Source organism: Lepisosteus platostomus, chromosome 4, assembly GCF_059453375.1.
Source record: "Lepisosteus platostomus isolate fLepPlt1 chromosome 4, fLepPlt1.hap1, whole genome shotgun sequence".
NCBI classification, from domain to species: domain Eukaryota; kingdom Metazoa; phylum Chordata; class Actinopteri; order Semionotiformes; family Lepisosteidae; genus Lepisosteus; species Lepisosteus platostomus.
This window is the reverse complement of record NC_142614.1, coordinates 38,735,933-38,759,810: the sequence shown is the minus strand read 5'-3', so window position 1 is coordinate 38,759,810 and position 23,878 is coordinate 38,735,933. Positions and strand designations below refer to the sequence as shown.

Below are 23,878 nucleotides of genomic sequence, written 5' to 3'. Positions count from 1 at the left end.
AAGTGGCTTTTTTGTTTTCAAGTTCCATAATGATGAAACGTACAGATTTACAACACTTAACACCAAAAATTGGAACAATGAACCTCCAGCCTCAAATCTCAATACAGCATCTTATTTTAATGACAGATTAGTGAGCTTTATTCTCCTTGTTTGATATGCATTACTATGCACATTTCCAAATCAGTTATTGAAACAATCTAAAGTTTGTAGTTCAGTTTATTTAGCTTTTTACAAAATTAACTTCATACACGTGAAATACCCTAAAACGCTTTGATCAACTTAAGCGAACGTGGTCATAGCATGTTTACCCTTCCACTGTTGGCTCTTGTGTCAAGTTGTTATGAGCATGGGGATGTGTGGATCACAATGCCAATGCAACCCTGTACTGGAAAAAGCAATCAGAAAATGGATAGATGAGACATAAGACAGTCTCTCTGTGTTCTGTCCTACAGTGTGAGATTACTTGGGAGCAGTGTTCTCGCATCCAGATACTAGCCAGACTCACACCCGCTTATCTTCAGTCATTTGCCAGCTGTGAGTTGAAGTGTGATGCAGGTGCTGGCTTACTCTCTGGCAGTCAAATGACCGGTATAACTACTTTTCGTTAACCCCTCTATGGCAGTATTCACACGTTTAGTACATTCTGAGAATAAGCTATACTTGAAAGATTTCATGCTCTCCGTTTTGAGTGTAATATGAACCACAATGTAAATAAAACAGGCAATTGTCGAGTAATGTAATGAGTAATCTTTAACTGTTATTCTTAATATTAATTTGATATTTATTTATATGTGATGTATAAAATTATTATAAAAATGTCATTATAGTATACCAATTCAATTTTATTATTGGAAAAGGATAATCCCCACAGGAGTGGGCATTGGCTGGGATTCTAAGAGGTAAGAATTCTTCCACTGGAAATCAATACCTCACAGTGACTAGGTTATAGTACATGACCGTTAAGTCATTTTAGGAGTTATTCAAAACTACTGACCTCCTTCTTAATGTATTTGCTTTTAAATACAATGTTTTAAAGCCACCACGTATAATCTATTGACAAGAAAAACCTAAAATAAAAAATTATAATTACTATTTATAGAAAATACTAAAAATTCTATATACTGTATGAAATGAAAAAACATTCTGTTAGGGTTTCTGTACAGTATGACTAGCTCAAGAAAGCACTAATGGGTTAATACACATTTGATTTTTAATATTAAAATAGGATTTACTGTACAGTATAGCATTCACTGCACCACTTCGCAGTTTACAAAGTAATGCAGCCCCACATCACATTACTTGAAAAAGAAAATCAAAAGGTATTGGTTGTTATTATACGGTGTAACACGGTATGTTCTTTGCAGTATTGTGCATTACTCCTTGAACATTTGAAGTGGCTGGATTGGTATGCTCCTTACACCATATTCAGCAGTCATTTCAGAGCCATTTTAGTCTGATACTGAACTTTTTTTATTTTCACTATATATTGGAATATACTGTATCTTAACTTCTTTACAGTTAAGTTTACAATAAAAACAATATGCGCATGAAAAAGGAAAATGCCCTTGAAATATGAAATATTTTAACCTACCTTTGTTGATATCATCCTGAGTGAAGCTCTTCATTGGCCCTTTAATGGATATCTGTGCAATGTTTCCGTTCTTGGACTGCTGAAGCCAACCTACAGCAGGATCCGTGGTCATAATGTATTTCAATTTCAGCTCATCCGAGTCAATGTCCACAGCTTTCACATTCTGATCAGTGATTTTAGCCACAGAACCTGAACATTTTAAAATTAAATTCAATTAAGTTTTATTATGCATCAAAAGCATACTGCAAAGCACTGAAAACAAAATGCAATGTACAAAATATACAGTACCTGCAGTGAGCTGGAGGCCTCGGTTGATAGCCAGCCTTGGGCCTTCACTCTTCTGCCCATCCATCGTGAACTCCAGCCTCCCATTCTCAGTGTAGACCCCATCAGTCAGAGTGAAGTGTAGCTCATCTGTTCTCACACTCAAAGTGTCAGGGGTGTACACGATGAGCTCATCCAAAACATCTTGGTATGTAAAGGCAGAACCCTGGTTCAAAATACGACCATTCTCCAGGGGCTGGGAGTAGAACTGTCGTTTGCGCAGCTTACCTGCCAAGACAGAAAATGAATACTACTAACAGCTGATTTTTTATATGGCTATCATTAAAATATTATGTACTATGACAAAAAACAAGTAGAAGAACATTAAAGGCAATGAAGTACAGAAAGCTACTATAACTCACCATAGCCCGGCATTTTAGTGACAGTGAAGATAAGCTCGTTATCAGGAGTATCAGGGTCCAGAACTGTTAAAGAGGAATTGGTGATCACAACTCCAGAGGCCACCTCCAAATTGATGTTGTTCTTAGATATTATTGGAGGTTTGTCCTTGCTCTGTACAAAAATGTGAGAACTGTCCTTATTAAAAAGCAACATTTCAAAAAAAATATATTAAAGAGCAGCAGTTCACCTTTGCACTATTTCTTCAGATGAGTGTAAACATGGATATACTAAAATATATAATAATCATGATCTTCAGCATCAGAATAAGGATTTTATTTCAGTTCACTTTATGTTAATGTTTCAAGGAATTTTAAATATGATATAAATACTGTATAAAAATGGCAATGTGGAACAGAAATGTTTTTGGGGACCAAGCAGGAAGACTACATCATTGTTTCCACTATTTGCTTTGTAGTCTGGACAGTTGAAACAATGAAATATTCCAATAAAATAAAAAGAGATACCACAGAGTTCTGAGTATTTTCAAATTAATCCTTTAATAAAATAAAACCACTTAATGAAAATTTACCATTTTGATTTATTCTCATTGCAAAACTTATAAAACATGTGCAAAGCTGAACCTTTCTATACTTATAGAAACCTATAACAGATCAACACATGAATGCTAATACATCCAACATCGAGCAGTTTCAACTTTGTGTGTGCCATGGAAATAGGTTTGAGCTGCCAGAAAGGAATGTTTAGGCAAGGGTCAATAATGTTTACCAAAACTGATGGGAAAAAGTTACAATGAAGCAGCAGCTAAAGTTACTGTACCTGAATGTTGATGTTGACGGTGAAAGCTTCTGTCTGGCTGTATCCATCACTAATATAGAAGCTAAAACTGTCCTGAAAATGCTCATCAGATTTATGAATGCTCTGGATATAGAACATTCTATTAGACAGAATATCCTCAACAGAGAAGGGAACATCAGAGTTTATAATTTCTGGACTTCCAGATATCTCTCCTATAAATACCAAGCATAAACAATGGTAAAATTTGCAATATTAATTGAAAAACAGATTCAAGTATTCAATAACTCGATAGTAGTTAGTAGTAGTTTAAAACATTTGCAGAAGAACATTTGCTCTAAGATTCTGAGCACTGTTTTCAATCTTTGATTTAAAAACTATAAGGAAATAAACATACACTTAAACTCTCACTTTTTATATGAATCTCTGAAAAAATCTAAACTTTACCTGTTTTTTCAATAAGGCCATACTTAGGGTGGTTAATTAGCCACACCAGCAAGTCCTTTTTTTGTGTGTCTGTGTCAGTTGCAAGGATATTGTTGGAAGACAGCTGTATTCTACCACCTGCTTCCACCTGAAAACAAAGATTAGCTTGTTTCAATCTTTCGTAAGGAACACAAGTGTTTTCCTTATAATAATCATTCACCAAGTTACTTCTATTTTATAGAAAAGATGCACCAAAAGCCATTTCCATTAGAACTGGTAAAGATTAATTTCAGTCTGAAAATTAAAAAAAAAGAAAAAACATGCCTTCTTCTCTATTCAAATATTAATAGAGTTTATGGTGCAACGAAGAGTTTTGTTCTCTTCCTATTTTTCAAACTTTTCCTTTGCAGCCACACAAGCTGACATCTTCCCACAAAAAATATTTTCATTAGCTTTGCTTTCTTACCTAAGTAATACAGTGCCTATAAAACATATTCAACCCCCTTAGACTTTTTCACATTGTATTGTGTTAAAGCATGGAACCATGATGTATTTGACTGAGAATTTTTGCCACTCATCAACAAAAAGTACTCTATAATGTCAAAGTGAAAAAAACTTTTCACAGATGCTCAATTGGATTGAGTTTATAATTGGTAGGACCACTTTTGGCAGGAATTACAACTGTGAGTCTCTTTGAGTAAGTCTCTATCAGTGTTGCATATCTTGACACTGGAATTTTTGCCCATTCTTCTTGGCACAATTGTTCAAGCTCCATCAAGTTGGATGGGGACCGTTTCTAAATAGCATTTTTTAAGTAATTTCACAGATGCTCAATTGGATTGAGGTCTGGGCTTTGACTGGGCCACTCCAAGACATTAACCTTTTTGGTTTTAAGCCACTCTAGTGTGGCTTTTGCTGTATGTTTCAGGTCACTGTCAAGTCCCATTGCTCTTGCGGATTGCAGCACATTTTCCTCCAGGATTTTTCTGTACTTAGCTCCATTCGTTTCTCCTTCTATCTTTGAGTTTTCCAGTCCATGCCACAAAAAAGTATCCCTTAAGCATGATGCTGCCACCACCATGCTTCACTGTAGGGATGGTGCTCTCAGTATGATGTGCTGTGTTAGGTTTGCGCCAAACATAATGTTCAATCATCAGACCTCCAAATTGTTGAGTCTCTGACATGCCTTTGGGCAAACTCTAGCCAAGATGTGATATGAGTTTTTTTCAACAAAGGCTTTCTTCTTGCCATCCTTCTGTACAAGCCAGATTTATGAAGTGTGTGTGCTATTGTTGTCTCATGCACAGATTCTCCCATCTCTGTCATGGAGGACTGTTACTCCTAGAGTTACCGTAGGCCTCTTGGTGGCCTCCCTTACTATAGCCCATCTTGTACGGACACTCAGTTTTGGAGGACGGCCAGTTCTTGGCAGATTCACAGTTATTCCATATTTTCTCACCTTTTTAATAAATGGACTTCACTGTGCTTCGAGGTATATTCATTGCCTTGGAAACTTTCTTACATCCTTTCCCTGATTGGTATTTTTCAAGAATTTTGTCTCAGATCTTCTTGGAATGTTCCTTGGCTTCATGGTGTGGGAAAGCTCCCAGACACAGGTGTGTTTATTCTGAAATCATGTGAAAACCTTAATTGCACACAGGTGGACTCAATTCAAGTAATTATGTCTTGGAGAAGAGAGTGGGTTACTTCAGAGGTAATTTAGGTGTGTCAAAGCAAGGGTTTGAATACTTATGCATTAAATTATTTTTAATTAATTTAGTAAATGTCGTGATTTTTGTTTTCACTTTGACATTTGAAATACATCACAGTTCCATGCTGTTATACAATAAAATGTGAAAAAGTCCAAGGAGGGTGAATACTTTTGCAAGGCACTGTATTTATTAGCATTTCTTTATGTCTGTTTATACTATTTATACGTTCATATGAACTACAGTATGTTGTGAAAATATACTTAGTGTGGATACTTTAAGTTTAAATACAACAGCTTATAATAAATGTAAAAAGATAACAAAACAAGGCCATTTGGCCCACTAAGACTGTTTGGTAGTTAAGAGCTCATCGATCCAAGGATCTTATCCAGTTTTTTAAAGCAAGGGTTTCATCTTTAATAACATGGTTGGTTAGCTTGTTCCATACAAATGGTATAGTATATATATAACAAAGGAATAAATAATAGGTTTATTCCATGCTGAAAAGAGAAGAAAGAATTGGGGAAAAAAAGTAATTTCAGCATGGAATAAACCTATTACTTGTTCCTTTGCAGGCTACCCATGCTGATGCAGCTATTCACCTGAACTATATATATATATTACAGCTTGTTTCATACTCACAGAACCTTTAAACTAAAGTAGAATAATGATTTTTTTAATGAATTGCTGTTGATTTCATTGTCTTTCACAGATATAAAAACTGACACGAACATGATCAAATGCTGATTTGTGACTGATATGAATCTTATAGTCAATTAGGGGTGCTGTATCCTACCATGATGCCACTGGTGACTGAAACAACTGGAGGCTTGTTCTGCACAGATGTGATGGTGATGGTGCACATCTGGTTATCAAGATGATTGTTGTCACCATCATAGACAGTGAAGTGGAATATGTCAGTGATCGGCTGACTTCCAGTCTCAAAAGAAGTACTATACCTATGAAAACGGATATGATTGCTGTTTTTTTCTCAAAAACTTAACTCTTTTAAATTTTCATTTTTACTGACAGAACTCAGAAATGGTCAGAATATAGAATTATTATTACAGTTTAAATTGCCCATTAAATGTGTTCTCAAAGTATGAAGATTATTAATAAGAAAAGAGCACAAAATGATCATGAAACTGGACTTAAAAATGGTTAATCGTGAGACATAACATGGAAAACGTATTTGCAATGGTTTAGGTTGAAAGATTTCATGATTTTAAGTTGATATAAATGACAATTAAAAGACAAATGTCAATAATGTAAAATCAAATCATTGATGACCTGATCACATCATGGTACCTTATTCTTTCGAGGTTAATGTCCTCCATGGTAAACGATGAATACTTAAGGAGCTCTTCGTGTACTGTTGCCGATTTTGTTTTTGTAAGAACACCATACATTGGAAGAGAAATCAGCTGAATTCTGATCTTATCATCTGGAGAGTTATTGTCCTAAAAAACATACCCAACATCCCCATCCCCATTCATTGAGAAGCCATTTGATGTAAATTGCTTGAAAACAACCTCTCTTGTGTGTCACACTGGTCTTGCATAATTGTCAGCATATTGTGTTTTGACCACATAGGTTGTTACATCCAGTCCTCATATTCTGTGCAGATATTCAGCTCCAATGTACACTTAAATATGTCTTCTAAATAGGTGCATTAAAAAGACATTGACATAAAGGAAAAGCAATCATTTAGACAACGCGCAACACATTGGTTCAAGCTTCATCAGAATGAAGGTGAAATTATATAACAACATCAAACATTTTATAAAAGGAACTGGTGAACCTTGACTAAGCTTCTGTATGGTTTATCAGTAAGCAAGCATTTCTTTTTTTCTCATTTTGCACCTTAGAGAAATAATTATAAAAAGAGTACCACTTCCAAATTCTCTGCTACAAAACTGACCTGTTGTAATTCTGCAAATGATCTGATTTGGTACTAGTAATTTCCCAAAGGTGCTGAGCTTGAGACGTTCAAATAATAGTAGTGCAAAAATTATGTATTTATGGTGTTTACAGGTGCATTAGATATAAGAATCTAGGAGTGCCTTTTCAGAAGGGGTATAACACATTTCTTGTGTCATGTTGCATATGCATTCCAAATATACTTACAACATAAGCCAAATGTGACCTTCTAATGATAGTGGTGCTTTTCTCAGATACTTCCATAGACAGCAAAGAGCTAGAAGCCAACTGAGGACCATCACTTGCAGCTCCTGACACTATCACCCTCACTTCCACAGTCACTGTGGAAATTCCATCAGTCACTGAAAACATCATAAGGTCCTCTTCTGTATTCATTCCATCATGTAAGTAGAGAAGGGCATTCCGGGTGATATCATTGAATGTAAACATTTCTCCTGTGTGAAGAAAAGAGGTTATAATTATGCGATAATGAAGATTTTTTTCTCACATACAATACAAATATACCATGCCATTGGCCATGATTCTAATCAGTATCCACCCTGATTCAATACTCTGAAAACCTTCCTTTCCTCTTCTTTAAGTGGTAAGAAATTAATAGATTTTTTCTACTGGGCAAGACCTTCGAGTACTGTCAGTCAATAAGGGGTTAAAAGCTGTGAGCTAATTTTAAATCTTTATTAAGGGCCCCAAAATGCTTGCATAAAACACCTTACATACTAAATACTCAAAGTATTAAATATGGAGTTAATTTCCTATAACTACTGTTTTGACTTCAGTGCGTCCATTTTCACGTTATACCCTTAAACTAAATGTAGTCAGGCATTTAGCCAATTGGGACAGACAAACAGTAGCTACATAAATGATTGAGTGGAGTGTCTTGAAAAATGCTATTTAAGTGTAAGGCTTATTATTCTTATATTATATTACATATTATTCTTGTATATATAAGTCCTCATGCTCCTATCTTGACAAAAAACAAGGATTTTCATTTTATTGTAATCTTAATAAGAAACATTACTTTAAAACTAAGAATGTTGTAGCACTTGACACAGAGAATACAGACTACATCAAAAACAACATACCATTTACCATCTCAGTCTGACTACCAAAGTCTTTTTTCACTAGAGTTCCATGTAGTGGTGCTTTCAACAGCTCAAATACAAGGTCATCAGGATCTGTATCTGCATCACTAACAGCCAGCTGCTGATCTGAATAATGAATAAACAACATGGTTAATCATAATTTATTATTAATTATTCATCACATGTCCTTTGAAAAATACTTCTTACATGTTAAATAGTGTATTGCACTTGCTATTGTATGGGGATTTCTGATTACAATCCCCTTTAAACATGATTTAATATTTAAGCGATCAATAACATCATTAAACAATTTATTTAAAAATTCTGTGAATTCCCAGACCACAGTTAAACGTATGCACTGTTTTAGTATCACTAGTGATTGAATTTATGTCAATCTGAATCAAAGCATCTAGTCCCTTAATATTTACATACATTTATTTTCTGATTGCTTCAGTTCACGGGTACTATAAAGTGAACTACTTATTATGCATCATAGCAATCTTCTGCCCAAATATAGAATCACTATAAACATAAACGAGTAACAATATTAGTAATATTTATCTGAAACTAAAAATAATATATTTCATTGTGATAACTGTATAAGCCATTTAAGAACATAAGAACAGTTACTAATGAAAGGAAGCCGTCTAGTCCATTTGGACGTTTTTCCAAGGATCTAATCCAGCCATTTCTTGGATGAAACCTGGGTATTGGTTCTATCAACGCAGCTGTGTAGCTTGCTCCATACTCCCACAACCATTTGGGTAAAGAAGTGCCTCTTGTTCTCAATTTTAAATGCTGAGAGAGGACACAAAGTTTCCTCTTGTGTCCTGTAGTTCATATTTCAATGTTCATTCTTAAGAAGTCCCCTTCTTCTTAGGTTTCCCCCATAATTCCCTGGGCCCTCTGTTCAAGACTAAAATGATGCAGTTCCTTCTGCATATCAGTTTAGGATATTGCTGTAAGCCCTGGAGTCTGGTATGTATCTACAGATGCAGCCATTCAAAATGCATGGTACAACCCTGTACTGTGCGAAATTATTCACAGTTCACCGTGTTGTACCGTATGTACGTGACTGGCTGGCCAAAATGACCAAAGGGGCACTCGTGGTGCATTCGTTGTTAATGAAACAATTTAATTATTTAATCTCTTTACTGTGCATGTTTTAATCCTCTTAATATTGAATATTTATATGGAATTTTACAACTAAAGGGAAATTTTAGTAGATGAGCATAAAAAGAAGAGGAGCATAACTCGTCTGAAGGTCATAAACAATATTAATTTAGGAACGTAAAGATATTATGTAAACTGTATATGGCTGGTACTGGTAGTTTCAATAAAACATACACACCAGTATTCTACTTTCTTACTAAACATTTTAAGCATCAAAGTCTTTAATTCGGTTACATACTGTGGTTATTTTGGAAAAGTTTTTACGTGCTACTTCTGAGTATATTAAGTTTATATACTTCATAAAAAGTTTGAATGTTTTAACCTTTCCTGAATATCTGTGCTCGTTATCCCAGAAAAAAAATGCATACTTTTTAGAATGTAATTAATAGGGAATATAATATGGAATCACATATCTAAAGAAATTAATAACAATATAATTATCTTCATACCCACCTGTGATTATGTGTGTGGTATAATGGCTTAGGTGCTTGCATTACATGTTGGAGGTCGGAGGTTCGAACCCAGCTGTCACCATGAGACTTGTTTTAACAAATGGGCTTTTTTCTCCATAGCCTCCACTATGTAATGTAGGGGGTTCTGAATTAGTTAAACTTTGAAGAGGGTTTGCCGGCACGGTGACGTCATTTTCATATGAATATGAGGGACCTGGTCCATCAGGGTTGAAAGCAGATCTCATTGTAGCTCAACTGGCTGCTTCTCTGTTGAGTGACAGTGGAGGCCCAGGTTCAATTCCCCAGCTGGTAAGGTGTGAGCCTGAAAGCACTGCATTATTAATTCTATCTTCCATGTCGCATCAATTAACTCTTCAGTTTATTCCGCCAGACAGTACATGAATATAATTATATCGTTATTAATTTATTTAGATACGCGATTCCATATTATATTCCCTGTTAATCAAATTAGTATGCTTTTGTTTCTGCCGATAACGAGCGAATTCACAGAAAAGGTTAAAACACTATCACTTTTCACAAAGTATAGAAACATAATATGGTCCGAAGGAGCACATAAAAACGTTTCCAAAATAACCACATGTAAGACTTGCTTAAAATGTTTAGGGAGAAAGTGGAATACTGGTGTGTATTTTGTCTTTAAAATACCAATACCAGCCATATAGGGTTTACATAATATGTTTATGTTCCTAAATTAATAGCTTTTATGAGCATGTGAAAGGCATGGTGAATCAGAGATTTTAAAAACTTACTTTGTATAATTGGAAACAAATACGTGATCGGATCAATGAAATGCTGTGGTGTTACTTTTTGTCAATGAAAAAATAAAATTAAAATAAAAATATTTTTGTTTACAAAGACGGTTACAAAGAAAGTGAACCAGGGTAATACTTTGAGCTTACAGCTTGTCCAAGGTCACTCATTATTAATACTATTAGTAATTTCTTCCATAAGACTTTGATGCATAAAATATTTCTGCATAATTAAAATATTTATAATAAAGGTGGTAGGTTGTGTACTTTTGTCCAACTCAGCAATCTTGCTTTTATAAAATATACCAACTTTTTAATGTTTAATGATTAACATGCTGTAATACACAGTTTAAAATTAAAAGTCTAAAGAGTATACAACTTAAATTCTTAATTGAATAAAGATAATTTCTCAGCAGTGATCAGGATTCGAAACCAGGTGTTCTCTGGTCACAGCTCAAATGCTGTACATGAGAGGTTAAGCTTTATTAGCTTTATTAGCTCCAGATCTACTATTGTTTTGGCTTCTTTTATATGACTGAATTAGTGTAACTCTCACTGTATAAAAAGGGAAACCCTGCTGTATTCAGTTTGAGCTACATTCAGAACTGTAATCTATACTGTGCTCCTGTATGCATACAATAAAGTTCTGCTTTTCTGCTCACTACCAGCCATATACAGTACATATAATAAAGTTATAATCCTACAGATGCAGCCATTCAAAGTGCGCGGCACAAACACGTACTGCGCTCATTTGGCTATGTCATCTCACGTCATCGCGCGTCATAAGTCATCATAAGGCATCATACCACGGTACATGATTGGTTGAACGACAGGGGCACTCGTGGTGCGTTGGTTGGTTGTAGAAAGATTTAAATATCTTTATTGTGCCCGTTTTAGTAATGAATATTTATATGGAATTTTACCACTGAAGGGAAATCTCAGTAGCTGAGCATAAAAAGAATAGGAGCATGTGTGTGAAGGCCATAAATGATATTAATTCTGGAACATAAACATACAGTATTACAGTATATGGCTGGTCTCGGTACTTTAAAGAAAAAATACACACCAGTATTCAATTTCTCACTAAACATTTTAAGCATCGAAGTCTTTAACTAACGTGAAATAATGTGTATAAAAAGTGGTAGTTTTAAGCTGTTCTGCGAATACGCTCGATACCGGAGTCGACAAGCATACTTTTAGAATTTGATTAATAGGGAATATAATATGGAATCGCGTATCTAAAGAAATTAATAACGATATAATTATATTCATGTACTACAACACAATAGAACACGCTGTACAATGTCTGTTGATACTGTTTGTGTAGGGCTGTTTCGCCACTCCTCATGCGACCTTGTGGGTGGTACTGTGGTCTAGGTGCCCGACGTGTAAGTCACAGGTTGGCTGTTTAAATCCAGCTGGTACCGTCACTTTTATTTTAACAAATATTTCTTTGAAAAAACAGAATAGCAATATTATGGACAATTAATTGACAATAAATATAGAAAAGCACATATTAAAATTGGGAAATTTGGTTTCAAAAGTCCTCATATACTGTCTCATATACTATAGTCCCTATACTGTTTTCCTCTACAGTATGCTAATTATTGTAGTGCTGTCAAAGCGCAATGAAACCTATTACTTGATTCTTATGGACGCCCGGTACCACCAGGGATAAAAAAACATGGAATCGCGTATATAAAGAAATAACAGTATAACTATGTTCATGCACAAACAGTAGCATGTCACATTATTAATTTGGGTGTCAAAAACCGCACTCAAAATGCAATTTAGCGCTTTCTGGCAAGAGGAGACACCCAAATTAATAATGTAACATTGCTACTGTTTGTGCATGAACATAGTTATACTGTTATTTCTTTAGATACACGATTCCATGTTATTTTTTAATCCCTGGCGGGACCAGGCATCCATAAGAATCAAGTAATAGGTTTCATTGCGCTTTGTCAGATCGTCTTTAAATCAATTGTTGATTTAAAGTTTGACAGTAAATGTTTATATTGTAACACATACTGTACAGCCTCCATTTCTCTAAAAATCTAAAAGATCGTTTGCGCACCCTAAGAGGGGGCGAATGCACTACAATAGATTACCATACTGTAGAGGAAAACAGTATAGGCATCACTGATATGAGGATTTTTGAAACCAAATTTCCCAATTTTAATTTTCACATGAGGAGTGGTGAAACAGCCCTACACAAACAGACATTCTACAGCGTGTACTATTGTGTTGTAGTACAGGAATATACTTATATTGTTATTAATTTCTTTAGATACGCGATTCCATATTATATTCCCTATTAATCAAATTCTAAAAGTATGCTTGTTGACTCCGGTATCGAGCGTATTCGCAAAAAAGCTTAAAACTACCACTTTTTATACACGTTATTTCACATGTTAGTTAAAGACTTCGATGCTTAAAATGTTTAGTGAGAAATGGAATACTGATGTGTATTTTTTCTTTAAAGTACTGAGACCAGCCATATACAGTTTAATATACAGTTTACATACTGAAATACTGTATGTTTATGTTCCAAAATTAATATCGTTTATGGTCTTCACACGTGTTATGCTCCTATTCTTTTTATGCTCAGCTACTAAGATTTCCCTTCAGTGGTAAAATTCCATATAAATATTCAATACTTAAACGGGCACAGTAAAGACATTAAATATACATATACATACTGTATACAGTACAGTTTTGCATACAGTAATATGTTTATGTTCCTAAATCAATATCTTTTATGAGCATGTGAAAGGCATGGTGAATCGGAGGGTCTCAAAAATTACTGTACTTTGCATGATATGAAAAAAATGCGTGATTGGATCATCGAAATGCTGTGGTGTTACTTTTACAAAGATGGTCAATGAAAAAAAGAATGTGGACCAGGGCAATACTTTGAGTTTACAGCTTGTCCAAGGTCATTCATTATTAATACTATTAGTAATGTCTTCGGGAAAGCTGCATCTGTAAATTACTTATTTATGACAACATTTCATAGACATTATGCCCCTGTTATTTTTATGGTCAGCTACCAAAATTTCCCTTTAGTTGTAAAACCCCATATTAATGTTCCATATTAAGCAGATTTAAGCATGCACTGTAGAGAGATTAAATGCAGCAATCATTTCACTAACACCTAATGTATCACAAGTGCCCCCTGTTGCCAGCAAATCACATGCTGCGGTAAAGTGCAGCTCCGGTTATGGGGTTTTAACTGCATTCTGAATGGCTAAATCTTTACGGGTTTGTGTGTGGTCAGGTTAAGGGTCTGATCATGTAAAGGTAGTGATCACATAAAGCTTATTCCTATATACTAGCCTGTAGTGAAAGAAAGCTGGATGTCTGAATCTGAGTCACTGATTGGGTGCTAAGTAAAATATGGGTACCATGCTGACCATACCAGTGATAAGCAGTTGTGCCATTACAAAGTACTATATTTAGAAGATGAAAAGAAGAAGAATTCTAGAACCTTAAGGGCAGGGTTTGTGAAAGCACCAGGATGGTGGAATATGATGGCGGGGTATTTAACAACAGAATTTAGAAATGTCTTTATTAATTAATGCCCCTTATCTGAAAACAAAATTTTGCTGGTACCACTATTACTTCAATTGTAAAGTAGAGAGGGTGAGGGCTAATCTAATTGTATAGCAGCTCAAACAGAGTGGAGACCATATGTATAGGCAACACTGGAATTTCCTTGGAGGAAAATAGAAGGAAACCATAGCAAGAAATGCAAAAGAAAGAAGTCAGTGAGCTACAGCATTACAAGCAGACCTTGGACACTGACACTTGGGATCCCTCATTGATGATTCAGATATTTCAGGTATTTGGGAACAAAAAGGAAGTTTTATATTTGTAGAAAAATGTAAGTTGCAATGATCCCGCTATTCAGTGGGACTATTAGCGGATCTAGAGTAGTATGGGACAACCCAATTACTGAAAGAGAGGCAGCTGAGACCTAGCAGAGCTTCAGGCACTGACCAATAAAGCAGTGTGATGCTGCATGCAGGCAGAGGTTCAAAGCCCCTGGTGATATGATGGTTAGCAGGCTGGATTCTAAGATGCACAGAGGTGCCACTGACAAGACAAGTACAAGCACCGGGGTGGAGGGGAAGGGGTGTTGGGGCAAATCAAGTGGGATAATCAGGCAATTAAGGTCACACAAGGAGAGACAAACAAAGTCAAGGGGAAATCCAGTAATTATGGTCAATAGAATAAGGCAAGGTCAGGAATCAAAGCATAATACAGGAGAAAAAACTTTCACCTCTTAATGCTGGATGTGCGCGTATATGCCACTTTTTAAGAAAAACTTGCCTCAAAAGTTCCGTCTCACTTCATTATTTTATATCACCAAAACCACAAAACCTTTACAGAAAACCTTTTATCAATTGAAAAGTGTTCAACTAGGGCTTCACAAAACCATTTTTAGAAATAGTAGAAAACCTTTCATATGGTCACACGTGTGCTATCCTCAGTGTGGTCATAAACATCCACGGTGTAAACCAATATCTACCTTTGATTCCTTCGCAATGTTTAAACGTTTTTACCGACAAAACCACAAAACCATGTTATCAATCGAAAAAGGACAACCGGAGCTTTAAAAAAATGTGTCTTTTAAAAAAAAAACAAGACGATCGATCACAAAGTCACTTTTTATCTGATGATGCACTTCCAAACATCCATGATGCATCGATAAGGTAATCAATAAGCCAGCAAAAGCAAAAACCAGCAAAAAATATATATATACCATGTTTTTACATTATTCTGAAGCTTGATATATATCCACAGAAACCTAGACTAGCTTATCTCCAGACCTGAAGGCTATTGAACGTTATTGACTTTATAGTAAATGTTTGAAGCAGGACTGCCAGAAATAAGGCGATCTGATTGGTAAAAAGCACTGTCATTCATTGTATTTTCAGCTATTCAGAGCCCTTGGGGGGTAAGACTTCCTCTAGAAGCCTCAGGCTGCATTCCGCCTGCCTTTTAGCTGTCAATCATTGATTCAGAAGGGGTAATCAATTGGTTTTTTAACAGTTTCTTACCAGTGCTCCTTTTTTCACACCAGAAGGCAACTCTGAGGTTTTTTTTCATTGCATAACAGCAGATAAAGACTCCCTAGCAGATTAAGACTCAATTTGTCCCAGATTTTTATCCAAGCTAGTAGTCACCTAGAACAAGGTTTTCAAATCCTTCCCAGGACATTTCCAGGCCTAGAATTGAAAATTCTGACCTCTGAAGACCAAAACAACATTTCTGCCTGCTGTTTTTTTCATATGTTTGTCTGCTGAGTGGACACATTAGGAAATATAAGACATTTGACTGTTCACACTCAAAGCCAAGGGAGTTAGCTTCAATTTCAGACCTGAACCAGGCTCCTGCTATGTTCTGCGGCAGAGATATAACAATGTTTAAGGGGTGGAAATTCCAAGCGGACATTGACTAAATGGGTCTAAGAGACTCATTATAGGATGATAAATCATTTTATGAACCTTCTTATCAACCTTCCACTTCTGAGGAGGTTGAAATAAAAAATATCCCTCTAGGAGCTTACCCCTGAACAATTCTGGGGGTCCAGGGGAACTTTCATGTTTCTTCATGAAATGTTTTTGAGCTGAACATACAAATACTTGAAACAAACTATTAGAACCAAGTCGACATTCCTATCAATTTTTAACTCTGATTCTGTGTTGGTCAATGTTAGTATTTTAGAGTGGAAGGTCAGAAGTAATGTATCTGTATGTAGCTCTTTGTAAGTTTTGTGTAATACAGTACATCTTGCCTGCTCATATTTCTGGGCCAACAAATGGTTCACAGAAAATCAAAGCAGCTATGTGACCTCAGTACTCCCTGATCTCCATGTTTTCATTTATAATTTGCTTGCACTGAAGCAGCGATCAGGATGAACTAACATTAAACATTTACTAAACCTCTCTTTGTTATCTCCTACTACACCCTTAATAAAACATTAAACTCATTCCAGATTTCTGCATTTTATGCTTAGATAAATACGTAAAACCAAAAAAACGGCTCAATACTATTCCTTTCAGACCAATCACAGAAAGGAGGTAGTATGGGAGCATGAGAAGCAATTTTTGCAAACCAAAGAGTTGATAATAGTAATGTTCACAATTTGTAATGTTGCTTCAGGGATATTAATATAATTTATCACTATGATAACACCCATAAATGTATTCAATACAGCTAATGAAACATTTCATGATATATAATACTTATTGAGAACACAAAATAATATCTTCCGTAAGAATTACAAGATACAAACCTATAGAGCATACTTTTAGAAAAGGGGAGTCATCTTACCTATAGACGCTTTTCCTCCCAGACTGACTTCAAGGAAAGGGTCTTTAATCTGAAATGCAGGTGGCTGGTGATGATGTGACAGCAGGTAAATAGCTAAATCCATTTCAGGAGAAGTGTGCTCCCCATCCGACACTGAAACAGCGTTATACAGGAATTAACACAAACCACCACAATCTGACATCCTTTAATTTAATGAAAGCACAGTATTGATGTCTTATGGACAGTTAGAACAGAATTATTGGTAATATTGTCATATGAGTAATAAATCAGAAAAAATCTTTTAAGAAGACAATAATTTAAGAAGACAAGAAGTTAAAAAAACAGAACCTTCTTTGAACACATAAAGGCAATTTGAAAACTTATTTAATTTACAAAGAAAAGGTCTGTTTAGTTGACATCTCTATGATCAGTAGAACCCTATTAAAATGTACACATACAGATGCAGCCATTCAAAATGCGCGGTAAAAACCCGCGGTACGGTAACCTACCCACAAGCCACCGCGGGGCACCGGAGGGTACCGCAGGGCAAGTGATTGGCTGGCCAAAATGACCGACAGGGGCACTCGTGGTGCATTGGTTGGTAGTGCAAAGATTTAATCATTTAATGTCTTTACTGTGCACATTTTAATCCGCTTAGTTTTGAATATTTATATGGATTTTACCACTAAAGGGAAATTTTAGTAGCTGAGCATAAAAAGAAGAGGAGCATAACGCATCTGAAGGTCATAAACGATATTAATTTAGGAACATAAACATTACTGTATGTATGTAAACTGTACTGTGTATGGCTGGTCTTGGTAGTTTAAAGAAAAAATACACACCAGTCTTCCATTTCTCCCTAAACATTTTAAGCATGAAAGTTTTATGAAACGGTACCCAAATATGCGATTGCTGTATAGAATTAATTTTAATTTAAAAAAAATATTTAACACAAACATTAAGCTGTTTACATCTTCCGCCTGAGAACAGTCACCCGTTGCTACCCAACGCAGAATGGTGATTGGCTGACACGATCTGACACCCCTCTGATTGGAGAAAAAAGACGTGCTGGTTTGCTATACCAGGAAGAGGATTTCTTTCTATTCAAAACGTGTATTTTAAAAGTTTAAGAAGTAAAAACCTTACAGCGTACACAGATTTCTAAACTGATCAGGATCGTTATCTTTGTCTTATGCATAATAATGTTCACCGCTCTGTCCAGCAAATTAATAATAAACTTTATTTTATATAGCTTTTTAAACGAATAAGTAATTAGATTGCTCATAAACCTAATCACTTGCTTTTTCTTTTTATTTAGGCTCAGATTTCAACTATAGATCGTATTATTAATAACCATAATAACAACCAACCAACAAAAACAACCATATAAACATAATACCAACCAAAAACATAGATAACAACCACAATACAAAATCAAATAATCAAACCATTTTACTCTCACAAAGTCCTCAATTATCATAATCCCGCCCCTTATGCAAAACCAAACCTTCCTCCCATCCCAGTTTATCCTGTTTATCATAAACAAAATCCACCTCAATTTTCAACATAAAGCATTACACAAAATCAATACCTCAACACTCCATACTCAACAACGATAATTCACAAACAGCCAGAACATGTAACTCCACATTCCCAAATAGACCTCATTTCAATAGCCCTGCCCCTTATGCAAAACCAACACCCCTCCCCTGTTCTCTCTCTCCGCTGGCGTTTGTAATCGTTTTTATTTTTAAATAAATTTGAGCAAAGTCATATATTTTAAAAATCTTAAGATTTCTATATTTATGTCTTTATTTAGTGGTTTCATTAGTGACAAAGGCTAAACTTTCTTGGAAAAATGTCTTTTATGTAAACCATGTCTGCTATTAATTTTTTTAGGGCTTGAATATGTTCATTGTCTTTCAGTGAAAGAAGGGTTCCTTTCGCCGTAGTCGGGTTGACATTAGAAGCTTGCCACACCTGGACTGTTACACCAACGCGTTAGCATGTTAAAGCGATTTCATTGAGGAGCCTAGCTTTCTTAACTAGTAAGTACTGTACTTACTTGGTTTTGGAAGGGGGAGGTGTCTTTCGCTGGAAATCTCGCCCCCTTCTACTTTGAAACTAGTTTAATTCATCACAGCCAGCACTCCCGCAGAGAGGGGGGTTGTACTTGCAGTGTATACAGTATACAGTATACAGTATATGGGAAAGCCAGAGCCGACCACTACGCCGCCCACGTGTTATGCTCTTCGTTAATGTCTAAGCCGGAACACATCATTATATCTCATTTTGTATTTCTTTAAAAAAAAAATAGTTTGCCCAGCCTATCAGTATTGTTGTTATTGTTTTTATCCTGTAAAGCGCTTTGAGGAGCCACCTTTAAAGGCGCCATATACAATAAAGTTCATTATTATTACTATTGTTAATTTGCTGGACAGAGAGGTGAACATTATTATGCAGAAGACAAAGATAGCGATTTACGTTGCATTGTGCATTGTGCTGCTGTAATACAGTTTTAAATAATTAAAAGTCTAAACAGTATCAGCTTCATTTATGGGTTTTAAATAAAGGCGATTTAAATCAATATAAATGTTTATATTGTAACGCATAGGTGACTATTCATTGTTATTAAAATGACTTAAATTCGATCATGTTGTGATATTTAGAAATATAAATTTGTTTGGTGCGAGTGAAGTTTTATTTAATCTCTGAGCCAGGGAAACGTTTTATTTTTTCAAAGAAATGTTTGTTAAAAAAAGAAGTCATGGCTCCAGCAGGATTCAAACACCCAGCGTGTGAGATGGTAGTCAGGAACCTAACCCACAGCGCCACTGGCGAGGTCGCATGAGGAGTGCTGAAAAAACCCTACAAAACATTATCAACAGACATCGTACAGCGTGTACAATTATTGTGTTGCGGTACATGAATATAATTATATCATTATTAATTTCATTAGATATGCGATTCCATATTATATCCCTTTTAATCAAATTCTAAAAGTATGCTTGTTGACTCCGGTATCACGTTATTTAAAGACTTCGATGCTTAAAATGTTTAGTGAGAAATGGAATACTGGTGTGTATGTTTTCTTTAAAGTACCGAGACTGGCCATATACTGTATGTTTATGTTCCAAAATTAATATCGTTTATGGTCTTCACATGCGTTACAGTATGCTCCTATTCTTTTTATGCTCAGCTACTAAGATTTCCCTTCAGTGGTAAAATTCCATATAAATATTCAATACTTAAATGGGCACAGTAAAGACATTAAATATACATAAACATACTGTATACAATACAGTTTGCATACAGTAATATGTTTATGTTCCTAAATCAATCTCTTTTAGGAGCATGTGAAAGGCATGGTGAATCGGAGATTCTCAAAAATTACTGTACTTTGCATGATTGGAAACAAATGCCTGATTGCGAAATGCTGTGGTGTTACTTTTACAAAGATGGTCAATGAAAAAAAGAATGTGGACCAGGGCAATACTTTGAGTTTACAGCTTGTCCAAGGTCATTCATTATTAATACTATACTTCGTTAAAGAGTTTGATGGCGACAGCTCAAACGTGAGAGGTTAACTTTTATTAGCTCCACCTTGCGGAAATTCCGGATACTATTATTTTACTTGCGGTACTATAGGAGAATTTAAAGTAACTTGCGGTAGACTGCGTAAAGCGCACTGCAAAATAATGCGGTATCGCCCGCTTGTTTTGAATGGCTGCATCTGTAGATGTCCTTATTATTCTGTTGTGGAGAATATTTAAATACAACTAACTTGCTGAGTACACAGTGTTTTGTATTGAGAACTTTTAATTGTTTTGGAAATAGATTTATTGGGTAGTTACGAGAATTGATCAGAGATGGTATACCTGTGAAATGGAAGTTCACTGACTCAGGTAGACCTGCAGGAATAAAACATGTTTACCAAAAGTGAGCAAAGTTACAGCCACTTAACACATGCAAGCAACATTCTGTTGATTTACTGTCTTCATTTACTTAGTTATTCAATGTTTGTTAACATTGATGTTGTTTTTAAAACACACCAAATCCATATACAGGCACTTGACAGTGTAGCTATGTGGTAATTTATTTATCTTTTTATAACCTTTTATTAGTGAGCTTATAAATGTTTTATACAGAAATCAAATAAAATACAGCTAATACACAGTACATTTTCTGTATGAATCAGTCATAGACAGATGTATACATTTAATATTCCAAGAAGTGCTAGTATGGCATAAGACTGTATATTGACAAAGTACCAGCACTATGCTGTATTTGTATTTAAAGACCTTATGTTTTCATTTGTAAAAATAAGAGAAATAAGAAGGCCCTCACCAGAGAAGGAATAAAGGGAGAATTCTCGCAGATGAGATGGGGCCATAGGTGGCCGGTACAGGATCTTGCCTTGGTTGATGTCAGCCTGTGTAAAGAACTGTACTGGGATGTAGGGTCTGTCTTGGTGTTCTATAGTACCTAAATGGAATGTGACAGCAATAAAACATCAACCTCTTTTGTAATCTTTACTATTGTTTAGATGAACCATATTAATGTGAAATCAATGTGTAAATTGTGCTAGTAATCTTAAAGTAATGATTTAAGAAAGATACAATACTAAAGTATTTAACGTACAAGAACCTAATGCTGATTTATCAAGCCACACACAATTAAATTCCCCAACTCATAGCTAATATATTGGGCTGCAAACACAATCAGACTTCAATCTTTTTAAAAGATTTACTGGAGAAATCTCAATAAAGTTCTTGAATCAAATGTACACAGCAGGGTCGTACTTGAAATGCGGAATTATGACCCTCTGAGAATGAGTAGTTATTCTGGGGATTTTAGTCAAAAAGAATCACCATCATCACTCACTCTTCCACATTCATAATTCCTATAAAAAATATAAAAATAGTATACACTGTACTGCACTGCTTTTTTCCTATTTTTTTTAGTCAGAAATATGCTCATACTTGTAAGTTACTACTATGTGCTCATTATCTCTTGCATGTTTTCCGGAAGCCTCCTATTCATTGATCTGCATGATGGAGCTGTGCTTATACCTTCTCCCTGTGCCAGTGGTTTAGTGATATTGTAAATGAATTTTTCACTGGGGGTCCCTGTATCCACAAAGGAGAGTGCAGAGGGCCCTAAAACTGTCACGTGATCTTCAAAAGCCTAGATGAAAAAAAAAAAACGAAGAAAGATTTTAACAGACTTTAGATACGTCAGACTATAACCACATGTAAAAAAAACATACCATGCTATTAAATTACACAAAAATAAGTTGGTGTACAAATTTAATGCTGTAATATAATACTTTCTAATAAAGACAAGTAATACGGATAATATTAAACTTTTAGCAAATATGTTTAGCTCTACTGACTTATGCAGATATCATGCTGTAAACTAAGCTTTAACATGTTCTGTTGTAGAGGGTAGTACTTTAGTTTTACATATTATTTACAGATCAGACAAGTCTTTTCTTACTGTTATCTGTAGAGCAGAACCTGGATCGAGCTGAGGAAACTGTGAAGAATGGGGCATTACCCTGATCCTTAAAGTCTGAGTTTTGTTGAGTGCTTGTGTGGATCCCCCTCTTGATATCTGGTACAGCAGAACAGTATTAATTTTCTGGTAGTAGTCTCTATTTGTGCTATCATGATCATGACAAATAAGTTTAGAATAACTATCTATACCTTTAAATAGTGTCATAGGTTTCATAGAAGAGGAAAATAATTGGACTTTTAAACCCACAAGCTAAAATATTGTAATTGAAGCCTTACTGTAACTTTGAACTATAATATAGAAGATATTTAAACAGGAAAAACAAGAGATTAACTGCCATTTAGATCATGACAATGCATTGGCTATTATTATCAAAGACATCAATATGAAAATGAACATTTCTTGTACACCAGTGGCTAGATAAAGTGCTGAAAAGTTTACAAAAAAAGGCTATTGCTTTTATATGAAAATTTAAGCCAGCAAAAGCTTTTGTTTCAGTGAATCCACCATCTCCTGTATAACAAGTATTATTATTCATTAATAATTCAAAATATTAATAGCAGACTGAGTATATACCGTAATAATATTTGCCAATACTTTTCCATTAAATTATTTTAGTACTGCTATGCTGATTGACATCTCTGGGTCCCTTGATGAAAATATGAAGCTAGCAAATGACAGAGCAGATTTAGTAAGAGATGAATGTAGATCCCTCAACCCTTTAAATTAGGTTTAAAATGCAAATACTGTAAGTAATTATTCTTTAACTAAACCTAGTTTTACTCTAAAATTATTAGAACCTGTTTGTAAATCAAAAACAATTTGAAACAAATCACTCTGAGTTGTACAAATAACTTATTTATGATAATGCAACATCTTGAGATTTCAGTTCGAAGGTGCATGCAGAAGTTTTTTAAAGTCAGATATGTACATGTTGTAATGTCTACTTGAAGAAAGATATAAGATGTAAAAAGGGGGTTAACTGACTTCTTTCTGCACAAAGACTTCTTGTGGCACAAGACATTTAATGCTTAGGCACCTTTTGAGTTATGGCTGGGATGGAATTTAATCTATATGAAATTCCAAGTGCAAGATAGAGACTCCCTAACTAAGAAAAGATAAAACCGACCATTAAAAGTGTTGGGAATGTCCAAACACAGGTGCCCCCTTGATTACCATGGTAACAAGTTGCATCAGAAGCGGCTGAAATTTGCTATATAAACTCTAAGTTTTGTACCTACAGATGCAGCCATTCAAAATGAGTGGGTTATACCATGTTAAAACGCGGTGGGAGTGTCGCGGTATAACACAGGTTACCGTATAATACCGCAAGAAAGATAATAGTATCCAGAATTACCGCCAGGTGGAGCTAATAAAGCTCAACCTCTCATGTACAGCATTTGAGCTGTTGCCATCA

General features: G+C 35.2%; 1 protein-coding gene across 3 annotated transcripts in view; it reads right to left on the bottom strand.

Moving 5' to 3' along the window:
* fras1 (Fraser extracellular matrix complex subunit 1) overlaps positions 1–23,878 on the bottom strand; it is a 367,570-nt gene that overhangs the window by 88,387 nt on the left and 255,305 nt on the right. For all 3 annotated transcript variants that reach the window (XR_015935951.1, XM_088629471.1, XM_088629472.1), the window contains 14 exons: positions 22,444–22,560; positions 22,017–22,131; positions 21,292–21,429; positions 20,823–20,855; positions 16,966–17,097; positions 8,229–8,354; positions 7,333–7,580; positions 6,514–6,665; positions 6,002–6,164; positions 3,518–3,644; positions 3,095–3,285; positions 2,278–2,428; positions 1,880–2,143; positions 1,592–1,780 (listed from right to left, as the gene is read on the bottom strand). Coding sequence is in view for 2 of the 3 variants with exons in the window: in XM_088629471.1 (XP_088485597.1) it covers positions 1,592–1,780; positions 1,880–2,143; positions 2,278–2,428; positions 3,095–3,285; positions 3,518–3,644; positions 6,002–6,164; positions 6,514–6,665; positions 7,333–7,580; positions 8,229–8,354; positions 16,966–17,097; positions 20,823–20,855; positions 21,292–21,429; positions 22,017–22,131; positions 22,444–22,560 (2,146 nt within the window). In the remaining variant the exon portion in view is untranslated. The remainder of the gene's footprint in view (positions 1–1,591; positions 1,781–1,879; positions 2,144–2,277; positions 2,429–3,094; positions 3,286–3,517; positions 3,645–6,001; positions 6,165–6,513; positions 6,666–7,332; positions 7,581–8,228; positions 8,355–16,965; positions 17,098–20,822; positions 20,856–21,291; positions 21,430–22,016; positions 22,132–22,443; positions 22,561–23,878) is intronic.